Source organism: Pelobates fuscus, chromosome 12 (assembly GCF_036172605.1).
Source record: "Pelobates fuscus isolate aPelFus1 chromosome 12, aPelFus1.pri, whole genome shotgun sequence".
NCBI classification, from domain to species: domain Eukaryota; kingdom Metazoa; phylum Chordata; class Amphibia; order Anura; family Pelobatidae; genus Pelobates; species Pelobates fuscus.
The window spans coordinates 4,672,830-4,691,487 of NC_086328.1; the positions used below are offsets into that span (position 1 = coordinate 4,672,830).

At 42.7% G+C, this 18,658-nt stretch overlaps 2 protein-coding genes across 5 annotated transcripts in view; one reads left to right on the plus strand and one right to left on the minus strand.

Annotated features, from left to right (window-relative positions):
• The window catches only part of PHKB (phosphorylase kinase regulatory subunit beta), a 200,210-nt gene extending 181,950 nt beyond the window's left edge, over positions 1 to 18,260 (minus strand). For 2 of the 4 annotated variants that reach the window (XM_063437841.1, XM_063437842.1), the window contains exons 1-3: positions 18,152 to 18,260; positions 8,027 to 8,116; positions 3,882 to 3,896 (exon numbers count right to left, since the gene is read on the minus strand). In XM_063437841.1, coding sequence (XP_063293911.1) covers positions 3,882 to 3,896; positions 8,027 to 8,116; positions 18,152 to 18,218 — 172 coding nt within the window. In that variant the 5' untranslated portion in view covers positions 18,219 to 18,260. The remainder of the gene's footprint in view (positions 1 to 3,881; positions 3,897 to 8,026; positions 8,117 to 18,151) is intronic. The other 2 variants (XM_063437843.1, XM_063437844.1) reach the window with 2 other exon arrangements.
• Positions 18,261 to 18,351: 91 nt separating this feature from the next.
• ITFG1 (integrin alpha FG-GAP repeat containing 1) overlaps positions 18,352 to 18,658 on the plus strand; it is a 142,021-nt gene continuing 141,714 nt past the window's right edge. Inside the window, exon 1 of the mRNA XM_063438789.1 lies at positions 18,352 to 18,564. Within this exon, the coding sequence (XP_063294859.1) occupies positions 18,396 to 18,564 (169 nt within the window). The 5' untranslated portion in view covers positions 18,352 to 18,395. The remainder of the gene's footprint in view (positions 18,565 to 18,658) is intronic.

Here is an 18,658-nt window from a genome sequence, read left to right on the forward strand (position 1 = left end):
TTGGCATGGAAATAAGATCACGGAAGCAAGTCTGAGTCTGTCCAAGCTTTGATGTGCCGTACATGCGGCAAATAGCTCCACATTTTATCTACGTTCAAAGAGAAGAAATTCCTTTTATTCTGTTAAAACACCAGTATTACAAGGAAACATTAATGGGTGTGAAAATGTTCTAATGAAGTATGAACATGTGTGCTGGGTGGGGGGGGATTGCTCCTTTAAATATATTTTTCAGCGAGAAAAGCGATTTCTGTCAAAGATGCAACAAGTTTCTCTTGGATCTGCAGATTCATGTATAAATGGGCCCCATTTAGGCTGCTTTTATACGGTCAGTGCTATTTGTATTTGATTTTAACTTGTATGGTCCCTGAGGAAGTTCCAGTACTGGGAACGAAACGCGTAGGACCGTTGCCGTTTATATTTTATTATTTATGGGTGATTGTTCACCTTCCAATAAAGCTGCTTTTTTTTTTTTTTTACTATCTATTGAAGTCCTGTTTTACATCCACCCGACCGGATCAACAGGAGGGAAAAAGAAAGCCCCACAACAACACTGGGGGAGGCACCCTTGAGCGCTATTACCAGTCTTATCCTGTGAGTGCATTTCATTAAGCGCATAATTGCTTACCAAACTGTATTACACTATATATATCTGTTTTGTTCCTTATTTTTAGATTTCATAGCCATATCCCAAATGTTTCTGGTGTTTCTGTATTGCTGTGTAAAGGTAATTTTGTCTGGGTAAAGACCTGTTCCATTTATTGTTAAGATAAGTATAATTTTTACTCTGTATTCACTAAACACATTCACATTGTGGTGATACTTTTTTCTTGTACAAGTATTTAATGTCTGATGTCTGATGTCCTCCCAGGGGTGACCGGGCACAAAGTCAGGATTTGATTGGCTGGGACTATGTTCATTGTGTGGCTATTTATGTGTCGAAAAGGAAGCAGTTTAAGAAGACCGGACATTATTGGTTACAGAGTATTTATGTCGGGGAGGGGCATTGTATTAGATGAATTCCTATTGGTTACAGAGTATTTATGTCGGGGAGGGGCATTGTATTAGATGAGTTCCTATTGGTTACAGAGTATTTATGTCAGGGAGGGGCATTGTATTAGATGAGTTCCTATTGGTTACAGAGTATTTATGTCGGGGAGGGGCATTGTATTAGATTCATTCCCATTGGTTACAGAGTATTTATGTCAGGGAGGGGCATTGTATTAGATGAGTTCCTATTGGTTACAGAGTATTTATGTCGGGGAGGGGCATTGTATTAGATGAGTTCCTATTGGTTACAGAGTATTTATGTCGGGGAGGGGCATTGTATTAGATGAGTTCCTATTGGTTACAGAGTATTTATGTCAGGGAGGGGCATTGTATTAGATGAATTCCTATTGGTTACAGAGTATTTATGTCAGGGAGGGGCATTGTATTAGATGAGTTCCTATTGGTTACAGAGTATTTATGTCGGGGAGGGGCATTGTATTAGATGAGTTCCTATTGGTTACAGAGTATTTATGTCGGGGAGGGGCATTGTATTAGATGAGTTCCTATTGGTTACAGAGTATTTATGTCAGGGAGGGGCATTGTATTAGATGAGTTCCTATTGGTTACAGAGTATTTATGTCGGGGAGGGGCATTGTATTAGATGAGTTCCTATTGGTTACAGAGTATTTATGTCGGGGAGGGGCATTGTATTAGATGAGTTCCTATTGGTTACAGAGTATTTATGTCGGGGAGGGGCATTGTATTAGATGAGTTCCTATTGGTTTCAGAGTATTTATGTCAGGAAGGGGCATTGTATTAGATGAATTCCTATTGGTTACAGAGTATTTATGTCGGGGAGGGGCATTGTATTAGATTCATTCCTATTGGTTACAGAGTATGTCGGGGAGGGGCATTGTATTAGCTGAATTTCTATTGGTTACAGATCAATTATGTCGGGGGGGTGGCGGTATTGCATTCGATGAATTCCTATTGTTACAGAGTATTTATGTCAGGGAGGGGCATTGTATTAGATTCATTCCTATTGGATACAGAGTATTTATGTCAGGGAGGGGCATTGTATTAGATGAGTTCCTATTGGTTACAGAGTATTTATGTCGGGGAGGGGCATTGTATTAGATTCATTCCTATTGGTTACAGAGTATTTATGTTGGGGAGGGGCATTGCATTAGATTAGTTCCTATTGGTTACAGAGTATTTATGTTGGGGAGGGGCATTGTATTAGATTCATTCCTATTGGTTACAGAGTATTTATGTCGGGGAGGGGCATTGAATTAGCTGAATTTCTATTGGTTATAGAGTATTTATGTTGGGGGTGTGGCAGTATTGCATTAGATGAATTCCTATTGGTTACAGAGTATTTATGTCGGGGAGGGGCATTGTATTAGATGAGTTCCTATTGGTTACAGAGTATTTATGTTGGGGAGGGGCATTGTATTATATTCATTCCTATTGGTTATAGAGTATTTATGTTGGGGAGGGGCATTGTATTATATTCATTCCTATTGGTTACAGAGTATGTCGGGGAGGGGCATTGCATTAGCTGAATTTCTATTGGTTACAGATCAATTATGTTGGGGGTGTGGCAGTATTGCATTAGATGAATTCCTATTGGTTACAGAGTATTTATGTCGGGGAGGGGCATTGTATTAGATGAGTTCCTATTGGTTACAGAGTATTTATGTTGGGGAGGGGCATTGTATTAGATTCATTCCTATTGGTTACAGAGTATGTCGGGGAGGGGCATTGTATTAGATTCATTCCTATTGGTTACAGAGTATTTATGTCGGGGAGGGGCATTGTATTAGATTCATTCCTATTGGTTACAGAGTATGTTGGGGAGGGGCATTGTATTAGATTCATTCCTATTGGTTATAGAGTATTTATGTTGGGGAGGGGCATTGTATTAGATTCATTCCTATTGGTTACAGAGTATTTATGTCGGGGAGGGGCATTGTATTAGATTCATTCCTATTGGTTACAGAGTATGTTGGGGAGGGGCATTGTATTAGATTCATTCCTATTGGTTACAGAGTATTTATGTTGGGGAGGGGCATTGTATTAGATTCATTCCTATTGGTTACAGAGTATGTCGGGGAGGGGCATTGTATTAGCTGAATTTCTATTGGTTACAGATTAATTATGTCGGGGGTGTGGCGGTATTGCATTAGATGAATTCCTATTGGTTACAAAATATTTATATTGGGGGGAGGAGTTGAAAGGGGTGGGGGCATTGTATTAGATGAATAGTGGAATGAATATATAATGTGCCAAAGCGGATACCAGAGCCAGTGTAAGAAAGAACCTACAACATGGCTTCATATCGGCCATGACTGACACCATTTCCACTACCTTGTCACCGCTCCCAGTCATCTGGATTGAGTCCCATCTGTAATCTAATCCCTATAAAACCTGCATCTAAAACACACAGTGAATAAATACCAGCACTCAGATATTACTTCTTTAAACTACAGTGAAAGCAACATCGGGAAATTGTGGGAAGATAGCCATTATTACACAGAGACTACCAGGAGATAGCCATTATTACACAGAGACTACCAGGAGATAGCCATTATTACACAGAGACTACCAGGAGATAGCCATTATTACACAGAGACTACCAGGAGATAGCCATTATAACACAGAGACTACCAGGAGATAGCCATTATAACACAGAGACTACCAGGAGATAGCCATTATTACACAGAGACTACCAGGAGATAGCCATTATAACACAAGTGCCACTATCTCTTGTTACACTCCGTCATAGGAGACTGATAGCCATTATTAGACAGAGTTCGTCTAAGTACAAATCAAGTACACCCACAGTATCCACAAAATGATAAAAATGATTTAAAAAAATTCAGTACACTTACCAGATAATGTCTTCTCTGAGGCAGCAAGACAAAGGACGGAAATAAACAGCCAATTATTTCTGTTTGTTAAATAATAAAGCATTCTACAAACATTTCAAGATGAGAATCTATTTAATACACAACATTAATTGTCTGGCAGTGATGGGCACAGAATGGACGCCAGCAGGCATGCACAATCCTACAGAGAGTTTGGTCAGACCTAGCGTGATTGGAAACTTCATAATAACTTCCCCCCTCCCCCCCCTTGTCCATATCCCCAACTTGCCCATTTTTGGCTCCATACTGCAATATGAAAAACTACCATTATTGCTCATTATTTTATTACCAATTCCCTAATAGTGCTGCATCCTGGGATATATAATGGCTTCCCGTAGAAGAGGTTTCCTGCCGCAGACGATTTAAATGCCCGCACTGCAAATGACACGTAACTGGCCTTACATTGCGAATTCTATTTTCATAGGTAAAAATTAGCATAAAGTCCACGTTTAAGGCGTCTATATCTTTAAACACAAACTAAGTGATGAGACGGTTATTCCATTTTCCCCAGCTATCCCAATTCATTACTACCTTGTTATATTGCATTGTGAGAGTGTGGGGCTGTCTGGAGCACCATTTATTTTTATTCAGTGTATAACAGTCGCCTCTCCTTCCTGTCACCCTGTGATTCCCGTGGGGTGATGTAAAACACCCAGAAACCCGAGCTGTGCCCTGGGCAGCGTGGGCTCTGCATGGTATATTTTAAGATTTCCTGAGTAAGCACTCTGTGCCTCCAGGATGGGTGTCAAGGTACAGTCACCGGCAGCACTTCTCGCATTAATAACAGTCAGGACGGACAAATCCATAAAACGCACACAGTAAGTGCTGTGTACCCTTCACAGGATAATGAGAATGAGTTCTGCTCGCAGGTTAATAATCTGGGTCACAGCGGGATATGAAATCCTTCGCAGCATGAATTGCCCTTCTGGGACAAGAATTCTTAAATCCTCAAAGAGACACTAAACTTTTACATTTAAAACTTCAGACTATTTAACAGAAAGAAAGGAATAATAAAAAAATTAAAAAAAAGATAGTTTTGGGAGGTATTAAATAGTATCTGCTTTTTAAAGAACCTCTGTCACCTAGTAGTAACCCTTCCATTCTCTCAATCCATTTCAGTTAGTATTTTCACTTTCTTAACATACATTAGTTAAAGTAGGGATTATGATTACCGTATTCTCTTCAATTTGACCAAACTTGACAATGGGTAGAGCTTAAATCAAGGATTGTTCAAATGTAGTTAGCAATCCTGTAACTTGGGGTTCAAAACCAAAATCGACGAACCCAAAGGCTGAGCCTTACTGAACCACTGAGATGGTCACCTGCCTGCTGACTGGGTGGCACATTTACATGGTTCAGATAGCACATTTAACCATTTATTGCAACGTCAAGGTGACACTGTATAAAGGGACGTTCCGAGAAATATAAGCACTCATTGACTCTTACATAGGTTGTGTGTACAGGGATCCCCATGTATCTCAGAATAGAATATCCCATCTATATAATGTTTAGAGAAGTGGTGGTCACAAAGAACTGATCTGTCTTAGCATCATAATAATTTACATTTATTTGGCCTCTGACAGCCATGCTGAGCTAAATCCATCTTACAAAAATAAGTCAAATGAAATGCAATAACAAAAAAAAACACGGTTATTCTGCCCCTTTAACAAGCTGCCCAGGGCTCTGACCCAGTATGGATAGGTGTTTTACACAGTGCCGAGTACAGTGAAGTTAGATACTGAGCGTGACGTGTCAGCGGTACTGGGTCCAAATAGCCGGTGCCAGTTTTGAATGTAACTTGATGCTCTATCCCAGATATAGAGGCAGCTTAGTTGGCACACGCTGCACACGCAGAGCTCAGTAAATACATGTCAAACAGAACACTCAGGTAGAAACCCCCAGCAATAAGAAAATATTGGGGATCTCTGTATTGCCACCCAGCATTGCAGGTCACACACAGCAGTCAATAAACCAGGAGCATATTCCAAACACAGACTAATGAACGGTTTTCAGAAACAAGCCTGATGGCGGTGGGATGTAAAGTGTTCTGTATCATGGTCAGTGTGAGCCTCACAACGGCCTCCCGAGCCGTGCAGCGTGAATGTAATACCCCACTGGTACATACAGCTATTTTTAGGATATTGATCTTTCAACGCAGCTAGGGACCAACAGTATTAAATAAAGCAGCAAAGCAGGAGGCCGTTTGTTAGACGCACAATCTCACCGTATAAAAAGGAAAGCACTCAGAATTCCCAAATACTCTGCATGCAGCCCTCTCTCTGATACATGTAACCAGATGTAAGATCCAGAGACGGACATGCTTTCGCAATGAAGCTGATCTAGACTACATTCCCAGCCATACGGCCTTCTTTGTGGCAGAAAAGGAAAGCTATCCCGCCTGCACATAGGGTTTGGGGAGATTATAGGAGTTATGGCAAGGAACGATTATCAGCCTTTAACAGGGGGTTCCACCATGCTCAGCACACTGCAGCGGACACTGACTGTCTAATAACGATAGTGAAATGATGTGCATACAATGCAGCACTCCCCGATGGCCACCAACCTTCACATCGGAAGGTATGTTCCAAAAAAACCTTTCAATCTCCCCTTAATGAACGAGGAAGCCGAGTAAACAGCGGTACTCCAAATCTGGAGAAAGTCAATGTAACCGGCACCCTCACAAAGCACGCTGTGTCATACTATATACGTCCAGTCACGGAGCAGTCAAGAACGCAGGATATGGCAGAACATCCTGCAATCAAACGCATTATTATTACAAGTTCAGCAAAGGGCGCACTCCCACAGCCAGACATTATTCAGGCCAAGAAATCCTCTTTATAGCAGTCAGAACTAGCTTACAGTTTTAGGAAAAATATAGAAATGTAATCGCTGACCAAATGCAGACCACATATTAAAATTTAATTTGACAATTTAAACAGCACTGCCTTTCACGCATTGCTCCCCAAGGTTATTCCACATAACATTAAGCTTTATTACAAATAAAGACTATCAAAAAACAACCAAACATACACATTATGGGAAAAAATAAAATCGAAAATAAACAAAACTCATTACACTATGAAACAGTAGTCTTGGTGCCCACACTATTGGTAGACTAGAGGTTACTCAGTCTTGGTGTCCACACTATTGGTTAATTAGACATATCCCAATCTTGGTGCCCACACTATTGGTTAATTAGACATATCCCGGTCTTGGTGCCCACACTATTGGTTGATTAGAAATTTCATGGTGATGGTGCCCACACTGTTGGTTAATTAGACATATCCCGGACTTGGTGCCCACACTATTGGTTGATTCGAAATTTCATGGTGATGGTGCCCACACTGTTGGTTAATTAGACATATCCCGGACTTGGTGCCCACACTATTGGTTAATTAGACATATCCCGGTCTTAGTGCCCACACTATTGGTTGATTAGAAATTTCCTGGTGCTGGTGCCCACACTATTGGTTAATTAGACATATCCCAATCTTGGTGTTCACACTATTGGTTAATTTGACATATCCCAATCTTGGTGCCCACACTATTGGTTAATTAGACATATCCCAATCTTGGTGCCCACACTATTGGTTAATTTGACATATCCCGGTCTTGGTGCCCACACTATTGGTTAATTAGACATATCCCAATCTTGGTGTTCACACTGTTGGTTAATTAGACATATGCCAGTTTTGGTGTTCACACTGTTGGTTAATTAGACATATCCCAGTTTTGGTGTTCACACTGTTGGTTAATTAGACATATCCCAATCTTGGTGCCCACACTATTGGTTAATTAGACATATCCCGGTCTTGATGCCCACACTATTGGTTAATTAGACATATCCCAATCTTGGTGTCCACACTGTTGGTTAATTAGACATATCCCAGTCTTGGTGTTCACACCATAAAAACACTTGATATATTTTAATATGAGCCATGGTTCCTAGAAATCAAGTCATAAGAGTAATTGTTATGACTGATCATCAACATTAGAATAGTTGCAATTAGGAAGGACTACATTTAATGAAAGAGACATACTGTATGTAACATGCAGTTGCAGGGATCATGAAAATAGTAGACAGGTCACAAAATGGATTATTCACTTACCAGACCTAAAAAGAGAAGGCGAGAAGGAATCCGCCTCGTCGAAAGTATTGGCCATTTCAATTGGATGCACCAAATCAGAGACTTCGCAGGCTACACAATGGATTAGTAGATGTTACGGGACAATCAATGTAAAATTAAAAGGTTAGAGCTGTTAAAATGAATGCATTGGAAAACAAGAAGATAACAAGGGAAAAAAGCAACACACACACACTTCCCTTTGTAGGACCGAGGAACGTCTATAACATGCCAGGATATGCAATGATTGAGTCCTTTTCTGGCAGTGTTGCCAATCGTCATGTGTACGGTATATTGAATGCCAGAGCGTAAAGCACAAATCTGTACGATCTAAACGTAGACATGAGAGATCTGCTCTCATCTGAGGAATTCACACAGTAAGTGCTGTGTCTATGGACAGTCTATATTTTAAATAGTCACAGCTGCTATGGCCCCCTCAATAAAAGGAGGACACACCATGGGAATAATTTGCATTTCTTTCACAATTCGTCACGATTTCAGGTTAAGCGAATAGCCCTGAAAGATATTTAACACGTTTATGACCCATCAGATTTTTATTTTAATGATGTAAAGTCACTGTTTATGCGGCGGAGCGGCCATATTGGGTCAGACTCTCCTGTTATCGGACCAATTGCTGCTATGATCGCGGTGTGTGAACCTGCAGCAGTACTGCAGTTGAGCAGCAGTTTGTCGGATAAGAGTCTGACCCAACACGGCCGCTCAACCAGATAAAAAAAAAAAAAGTAAAATTTTATGCAAAATATTGTTTTTCAAAATTCAATATACGTCATCTTAAAAAATATCACGGTTTCATTACCTTTGTTCATTACCTTTGTTCTTTAAAAAAAAAAAATATTGGGCTGCATCTCCTAATTGTGTCTAAATCATAAGCAAACTGGTCTATTTAAAGGGACACAATGGGCACCTAAAGAAAGAGGATTTCACAGCTAAATATTCAAAATAAAATATCCTTCGATTTGTGTAAAAACATTCTGTTCTTTTTAACTCCACAGCAATAAAACTCACAGTAATAGTACAAGCTCTAGGAGTGTACCTAAGAGCTCCACAGCAATAGTACAAGCTCTAGAAGTGTATCAAAGAGCTCCACAGCAATAAAACTCACAGCAATAGTACAAGCTCTAGGAGTGTATCAAAGAGCTCCACAGCAATAAAGCTCACAGCAATAGTACAAGCTCTAGGGGTGTATCAAAGAGCTCCACAGCAATAAAGCTCACAGTAATAGTACAAGCTCTAGGGGTGAGTCAAAGAGCTCCACAGCAATAAAACTCACAGTAATAGTACAAGCTCTAGGGGTGAGTCAAAGAGCTCCACATCAATAAAACTCACAGTAATAGTACAAGCTCTAGGGGTGAGTCAAAGAGCGCCACAGCAATAAAACTCACAGTAATAGTACAAGCTCTAGGAGTGTATCAAAGAGCTCCACAGCAATAAAGCTCACAGCAATAGTACAAGCTCTAGGGGTGAGTCAAAGAGCTCCACAGCAATAAAGCTCACAGCAATAGTACAAGCTCTAGGAGTGTATCAAAGAGCTCCACAGCAATAAAGCTCACAGTAATAGTACAAGCTCTAGGGGTGAGTCAAAGAGCTCCACATCAATAAAACTCACAGTAATAGTACAAGCTCTAGGAGTGTACCAAGGAGCTCCACAGCAATAAAACTCACAGTAATAGTACAGGCTCTAGGAGTGTACCAAGGAGCTCCACAGCAATAAAACTCACAGTAATGTCCGTGTTTGAGTATTGCAGAGCTCCACATCTCTGTTGTTGGCTTATATCATCCAACTGTGGATAAATTACAACAACTAGCAGTGTACGCTGCACGCTCCCGCACGTACAGTCAGCTTTCTACCAATACAGAGAGCACAATAGACAAATCAGTATGTCTGTTTCTGGGCTATTGTAGTATAATTACACAGACACCAATCTGGGGACGATGAAATGCCTGTAAGCTTTATGTTATTCTTAGAACAAAGCTCTCCCTGTTTGCGGAATTTGGAATTCTTTTTAGCTCTTATCAACAAACAAGAACAAACGTCTAGGTTTTCTTACAAACAATAGCTATCTGTGATACGAGCTAATTACTCCGTATTGATCTGTCAATAAACAGCTCCCAAAGAAATAGAGAATTTGTTAGTTAGTCAGTTCCATACACACAGGGATTTCGAATTTCATTTACAAACCAGAATCATTAAAACCGAGAAAGAAGATATACAAAGTATTTTTACAACAAATTCCCTCAGCCCTCTTTCACCTCCAGCTAGGACAAATATGAGATCATTGTATAAAAAGCAATTACGGAGCAACGTTTAGAAACTGGAGAAGTCACCATGGAAACCAAGAGAATGTTCCAGCTGATTGCTCTACAGCTGAAACAATCACCGTGGAAACCAATGGAATGTTCCTGCTGATTGCTCTACAGCTGAAACAATCACCATGGAAACCAATGGAATATTACTGCTAATTGCTCTACAACTGAAACAATCACCATGGAAACCAATGGAATGTTCCTGCTGATTGCTCTACAGCTGAAACAATCACCATGGAAACCGATGGAATGTTCCTGCTGATTGCTCTACAGCTGAAACAATCACCATGGAAACCAATGGAATGTTCCTGCTGATTGCTCTACAGCTGAAACAATCACCATGGAAACCAATGGAATATATCAGCTGTAAAGCAAGCAGCATGGACAATTTCCATGGAAACCAACGGAATGTTCCTGCTGATTGCTCTACAACTGAAACAATCACCATGGAAACCGATGGAATGTTCCTGCTGATTGCTCTACAGCTTAAACAATCACCATGGAAACCAACGGAATGTTCCTGCTGATTGCTCTACAGCTAAAAAAAAAAAAAAAAATGAATGTGACAATTTTAGTGCATTGTTCTTTATATACATATATGCAATGGCTATTCTTGGCACTGCAGATATCTGAACCATTTTGTTGACTGATAATTTTAGTCAGATGATTTTAGTCGACTAAAGCGATTCCGATGACTAAAACAGCATTTTAGTTAAAAGACTATGACTAAAACTAAATTAATATTTGCTGCAATCTCCCCCTGAATCTCTACAGGTGTAGAAAGGTTTAAGTAAAACAAAAAGCAATACTTAGTCTCCAGGGAAGAGTCTTCCATACAAAGAGCTCTCAAAGCATGTAGGGAAAAAACATAAAAAGAGCAAAGAATAGTGCAGATTGCATTAAATGTATTCCCAGATATTGTACCCCAAACATAGAGGGCTAAGGAAACACCATAAAGCAGTGTCTTAATTCTAACAAACTTTAGGTAAAGGATTTATTATCACAGATATTTAAAATATGCAATACAAATACATGGAAGCAGCTTTACAAAAACACACATAGCTAGAACTGCTAACAAACTGACTCTCACACAAAGCGTCCTGAGGAAGCCTGGTGTCCGGAGAAACGCGTAGACGTTGGCACCAGGGGGCAAACTGTACCTCGCACAAACACGCTGGATTCCAGCTCGGGAAGCCTGCACTTCGGCTCCAGCCACATCCTCTGAGGACAGCCGCCCCAGCACTTTATTGATTACGAGCCTGGCAGTGAGTAACGGTGGAAGTAACTCTTTTGTGTGAGAGTCAGTTTGTTAGCAGTTCTAGCTATGTGTGTTTTTGTAAAGCTGCTTCCATGTATTTGTATTGCATATTTTAAATATCTGTGATAATAAATCCTTTACCTAAAGTTTGTTAGAATTAAGACACTGCTTTATGGTGTTTCCTTAGCCCTCTATGTTTGGGGTATAATATCTGGGAATACATTTAAAGGACCACTCTAGTGCCAGGAAAGCATACTCGTTTTCCTCGCACTAGAGTGCCCTGAGGGTGCCCCCACCCTCAGGGACCCCCTCCCGCCCGGCTCTGGAAAGGGGAAAAGGGTTAAAACTTACCTTTTTCCAGCGCCGGGCGGGGAGCAATCCTCCTCCTCTCCGCCTCCGTTCCTCCCCGCATTCAGCCGGTCGCATAGGAAAGCATTTACAATGCTTTCCTATGGACGCTTGCGTGCTCTCACTGTGATTTTCACAGTGAGAATCAGGCAAGCGCCTCTAGCGGCTGTCAATGAGACAGCCACTAGAGGACATAGGGGGAAGGCTTAACTAATTGATAAACATAGCAGTTTCTCTGAAACTGCTATGTTTATAAAAAAAATAGTTAACCCTAGCTGGACCTGGCACCCAGACCACTTCATTAAGCTGAAGTGGTCTGGGTGCCTAGAGTGGTCCTTTAATACAATCTGCACTATTATTTGCTCTTTTTATGTTTTTTTTCCAACATGCTTTGAGCGATCTTTGTATGGAAGACTCTTCCCTGGAGACTAAGTATTGCTTTTTGTTTTACTTAACCCCTTAAGGACCAAACTTCTGGAATAAAAGGGAATCATGACGTGTCACACACGTCATGTGTCCTTAAGGGGTTAAACCTTTCTACACTTGTAGAGATTCAGGGGGAGATTGCCTAAATTGTCACTTTTCAACAAATTGCTCCACTTTTAATCCTCTTTTTCCTTGTTCACTGCATTGTGTGTTTGAAGGGTACCACACCTAGAGTGTTTGAAGCAGTAATTTAAGTTATTAGCTCTAATTAGACTTTTTTCACCTACTAAATAAGTGCTCCAAATATTACCATTTTAAATTAATATTTACTGCCAAAATTAACACTGGTCTGAAATACATTTCCCACGATTCTCATCTAACATCAAATAATATATAATTCATAAGTATGTAAAATTATAGAGTGGACCTGAAATCGAGGTGTTTATTTAGTAGACTGCTATCAAGCACTAATAATATGTACATTCTGAATGGTTATCACTTTAAATACACTAGCCCAGGGGTAGGCAACCTTTTAGCAGCACTGTGCCGATATAGGATGGTGATGTCCCGTAGCGTGCCAGTCCTATTTTTTTAAATTGAGGTGTGTATGCTGCCGTATTCTGTTTGTGTTATTTTTACTGTAATTGCTTTGTATCGTTGTATTTGTGAGTATATGAGTTATTAGATTGTATATGTTCATGCGTAGTTTATGGTATTGTGTATGATACATATGAATGTGGGCTGTGTATGGGGGTTGCTTGTGGATGGATATGTCACATTGTGTGTTTGGTAGTGTGTGTGGGCTGTTTGGGGTATTGCACGTGAGAGGCTGCATGTGGGGTTGTGTGCATGCATGTGGATTTTTAGTGGTGTTGCGTTTGTGCGGATTATGTGTATGTTTGTGTGTGGGCTGTTCATATTATTTGGATGAGAGTTTGGTTATTCTGCATTTCTGTGGATATCTAGCACTGTGGGTGGCTTCCCTGGGTTCTAGTGGGGACCCTGCCGGCCAGGTACAGGTCAAGGACAGGAGCTGCAACAGCAACTGCAGGCTGCTCTACTGCAGTATGGATTCCCATTCACAAGTGCTGGGAGGAAGTGATCTGAAATCACTTCCTCTACATGCTGCAATGCATAAATTGAGGATTGTCCTTCACCATCTCTTCGTATTAGCAGATATCTGATACTGGGACTCCTGATAGGCCAGACCCTGTTTGGCTCTAGCAGCCTTGAGTGCCGTGCAAAGACGTCTTGAGTGCCGTGAATGGCACTAGTGCCGTAGGTTGCCTACCCCTGCACTAGCCCTATTTAAAAAGAGTTAAATCCAGCCCTTTGTATCTTTGTTGTTGGTATCAGGGCAGAGAGAAAAGACAATGTATTCAGGACTGAAGGATTGGAAAGCAATATTATCCAATTTGGAAAATTGCTAGTGGAAATTTTGAGACCTGGTTTAAATGTGCATGCTCATAAAAAAAGGGCAATAAACAGAGCTTTATATACCACAGATTCTAATTATTTTCCTTGTGCGAAATGCCAAATTAAAGGGACACCCAGTCAGGGCTTGACAAATCTGTTTTAAATCTAGGATCCAGATTTAAAAAAAAGTTAGGAGCCAGTTTTTTTAAAACAAATTTAAGTTTAATTTTCAATTAGAAAAATGCAATTGCAATGGTTGCTAAAATTTCATGCCTGGATGTTGACATATGAAGAATGCACGAAAACGTTATTTTGGAGGAAAAAAAGAAAAAGAAAGATTTTTACAAATCAAACATTAAACTAAGAAATTAATATGCACATAAATCTTACCAAAGGATACCAACTGGAATTGAAATGGTCAAAATGAAAGGCAGTACTTGCATGGAACAGTGAATTAGAAAGAAAACAAATTAATCCATTTGGAATGATTATCTAAAACTGGTATTTGGTCTAAATTTTGCATTGCTGTACGAGTACCAATAACCTACCAAGTACGAGTAGAAAGCCCAGGGCATCGCTGTGCGAGTACCAAGCCCAGGGCATTGCTGTACGAGTACCAATAACCTACCAAACCTACCAAGTACGAGTAGAAAGCCCAGGGCATCGCTGTGCGAGTACCAAGCCCAGGGCATCGCTGTGCGAGTACCAAGCCCCAGGCATTGCTGTACGAGTACCAAGCTCTGGGCATCGCTTTACGAATACCAAGCCCAGGGCATCGCTGTGCGAGTACCAAGCCCCAGGCATTGCTGTACGAGTACCAATAACCTACCAAACCTACCAAGTACGAGTACCAAGCCCAGGGCATCGCTGTACGAATACCAAGCCCAGGGCATCGCTGTACGAATACCAAGCTCTGGGCATCGCTGTACGAATACCAAGCTCTGGGCATCGCTGTACGAATACCAAGCTCTGGGCATTGCTGTACGAGTACCAAGCCCAGGGCATCGCTGTACGAATACCAAGCTCTGGGCATTGCTGTACGAGTACCAAGCCCAGGGCATCGCTGTACGAATACCAAGCTCTGGGCATCGCTGTACGAATACCAAGCTCTGGGCATTGCTGTACGAATACCAAGCTCTGGGCATTGCTGTACGAATACCAAGCTCTGGGCATTGCTGTACGAATACCAAGCTCTGGGCATCGCTGTACGAATACCAAGCTCTGGGCATTGCTGTACGAGTACCAAGCCCAGGGCATCGCTGTACGAATACCAAGCTCTGGGCATCGCTGTACGAATACCAAGCTCTGGGCATTGCTGTACGAATACCAAGCTCTGGGCATTGCTGTACGAATACCAAGCTCTGGGCATTGCTGTACGAGTACCAAGCTCTGGGCATCGCTGTGCGAGTACCAAGCCCCGGGCATCGCTGTACGAATACCAAGCTCTGGGCATCGCTGTACGAATACCAAGCTCTGGGCATCGCTGTACGAATACCAAGCTCTGGGCATCGCTGTACGAATACCAAGCTCTGGGCATCGCTGTACGAATACCAAGCTCTGGGCATCGCTGTATGAGTACCAAGCTCTGGGCATTGCTGTACGAATACCAAGCCCAGGGCATCGCTGTACGAATACCAAGCCCAGGGCATTGCTGTACGAATACCAAGCCCAGGGCATCGCTGTACGAATACCAAGCTCAGGGCATCGCTGTACGAATACCAAGCTCAGGGCATCGCTGTACGAATACCAAGCCCAGGGCATTGCTGTAGACCGTGACGAGGTTTAAAGTCAGACCATGATCTAGCTGTGGTTCCAATAGAATTGTCAGAGTCCACATCTTGCAAGGCATGGATTTAACACTGTGAAAAGGACTCAATGCATTGCAACCTCCTGTCTGACTGTGTAAACATAAATCTTTATTACATAAAATCACACCTTCTAAAACAAGCACAAAAAAACAGCAGGCAGTGTATAATGAATTAACGGTTAGAACACCAGCGAGGCCCTCATGTTGGCACTCAGACGTCTGCCCGTGAGATGCAGGTTGCGCATACTGAGCTGGCATGCTGGGGTGTTTATACAGAAATAGCACTAGGCAGGGGAAACTGGGGTCAGCGTGGGGAATGTGTTATACTGTGGGGGTGGGGGAGCGCTCAAAATCCCACCCAAACTGTTGAAGGACTACATCTCCCATATTGCATTGCTGTCTGTAAATGGCACAGATAAAAGGGATGAGTAGTCCTACAAATGTCATGGGTTATCAATGCTAAAGGGGGTATGTAGGGGGTATCGTTAGTTACACAGAGAGAAGACTACTTTGCTTACTCATACAAAGGCAGTGCTATTAATACTGAGAGAGGAAACGGTTATAAAGCTAAAGGAGTTCACACAGGCAGTGAAGGAGGTCACCCTAATTACAGGGATTAGCCAGCAGAGAGGACTAGTAATAAGGCAGTAAAGAAAGTTATACAGGGATTACTGATGCAAAAGGGTATAAGGCAGTAGGGGTAATAGGATGCTGGAATACCCACCCTGCAGGCAGTGAACGGGCAATCAGAATGCAATCATACCCATGCCAGGAGAGGTTGATATACAGGGGTAGAGTATGTGATGTTATACCGATAGATGTAGGTAGTGTTACATAAGGTAGATAATGTGATAGAGGTAGGTGGTGTTATACAGAGGGAAGTAGGTGGTGTTCTATAAAGAGAGGTAGGTGGTGTTATACAGAGGGAGGTGGTGTTATACAGAGGGAGGTGGTGTTATACAGAGGGAGGTGGTGTTATACAGAGGGAGGTGGTGTTATACAGAGGGAGGTGGTGTTATACAGACGGAGGTGGTGTTATACAGACGGAGGTGGTGTTATACAGACGGAGGTGGTGTTATACAGACGGAGGTGGTGTTATACAGACGGAGGTGGTGTTATACAGACGGAGGTGGTGTTATACAGAGGGAGGTGGTGTTATACAGAGGGAGGTGGTGTTATACAGAGGGAGGTAGTGTTATACAGAGGGTGGTAGTGTTATACAGAGGGAGGTAGTGTTATACAGAGGGAGGTAGTGTTATACAGAGGGTGGTAGTGTTATACAGAGGGTGGTAGTGTTATACAGAGGGAGGTGGTGTTATACAGAGGGAGGTGGTGTTATACAGAGGGAGGTGGTGTTATACAGAGGGAGGTGGTGTTATACAGAGGGAGGTGGTGTTATACAGAGGGAGGTGGTGTTATACAGAGGGAGGTGGTGTTATACAGAGGGAGGTGGTGTTATACAGAGGGAGGTGGTGTTATACAGAGGGAGGTGGTGTTATACAGAGGGAGGTGGTGTTATACAGAGGGTGGTGGTGTTATACAGAGGGAGGTGGTGTTATACAGAGGGAGGTGGTGTTATACAGAGGGAGGTGGTGTTATACAGAGGGGGTAGTGTTATACAGAGGGAGGTAGTGTTATACAGAGGGAGGTAGTGTTATACAGAGGGAGGTAGTGTTATACAGAGGGAGGTAGTGTTATACAGAGGGTGGTAGTGTTATACAGAGGGAGGTAGTGTTATACAGAGGGAGGTAGTGTTATACAGAGGGAGGTAGTGTTATACAGAGGGAGGTAGTGTTATACAGAGGGAGGTAGTGTTATACAGAGGGAGGTAGTGTTATACAGAGGGAGGTAGTGTTATACAGAGGGTGGTAGTGTTATACAGAGGGAGGTAGTGTTATACAGAGGGAGGTAGTGTTATACAGAGGGAGGTAGTGTTATACAGAGGGAGGTAGTGTTATACAGAGGGAGGTGGTGTTATACAGAGGGAGGTGGTGTTATACAGAGGGAGGTGGTGTTATACAGAGGGAGGTGGTGTTATACAGAGGGAGGTGGTGTTATACAGAGGGAGGTGGTGTTATACAGAGGGAGGTGGTGTTATACAGAGGGAGGTGGTGTTATACAGAGGGAGGTAGTGTTATACAGAGGGAGGTAGTGTTATACAGAGGGAGGTAGTGTTATACAGAGGGAGGTAGTGTTATACAGAGGGAGGTAGTGTTATACAGAGGGAGGTAGTGTTATACAGAGGGAGGTGGTGTTATACAGAGGGAGGTGGTGTTATACAGAGGGAGGTGGTGTTATACAGAGGGAGGTGGTGTTATACAGAGGGAGGTGGTGTTATACAGAGGGAGGTGGTGTTATACAGAGGGAGGTGGTGTTATACAGAGGGAGGTAGTGTTATACAGAGGGAGGTAGTGTTATACAGAGGGAGGTAGTGTTATACAGAGGGAGGTAGTGTTATACAGAGGGAGGTAGTGTTATACAGAGGGAGGTAGTGTTATACAGAGGGTGGTGGTGGTGGTTGTTTCCAGACCTGTTCGTTTAGAGCGAGCTCTGCGTTCCAGCACCTTCCAGCTCACATCAGCCAAAACCTGAGCCATCCCGGCCGGAGCCCGCACCCCGTGTCCCGCACTCGCTGTCAGTGACCGAGTCGGCCGTAAAGCAATGTGTGTGTGTGAGGGGGGGGGGGGAGCGGCCGTAACGCGAGCTGGGGCACTGCCTGCCGTAAATGAAGGTGTCGCGCGGCCGCAGACCCGGAAGTGAGAGCGGAGCCGGTGATGTCGCTCCTGGGGGCAGTGCTGGTGCTGGTGGTCGCGGTGAGCGGGGCCCGGGGGTCCCTGAAAAATGTCACCGGGGAGATCCTGGGACCGGGCTCGGCCGGTAAAATGGCGGCTTTCGGGGACTTCAACTCCGACAAACTGACCGACATCTTCATCGTCAGCCTGGGTGAGAGGGGCCCCTGGGGGGGGAGGATATAACAATGTGTAACGGGGGGGGGGGGGAAATAACACTGTGTGACGGGGGGATATAACACTGTGTG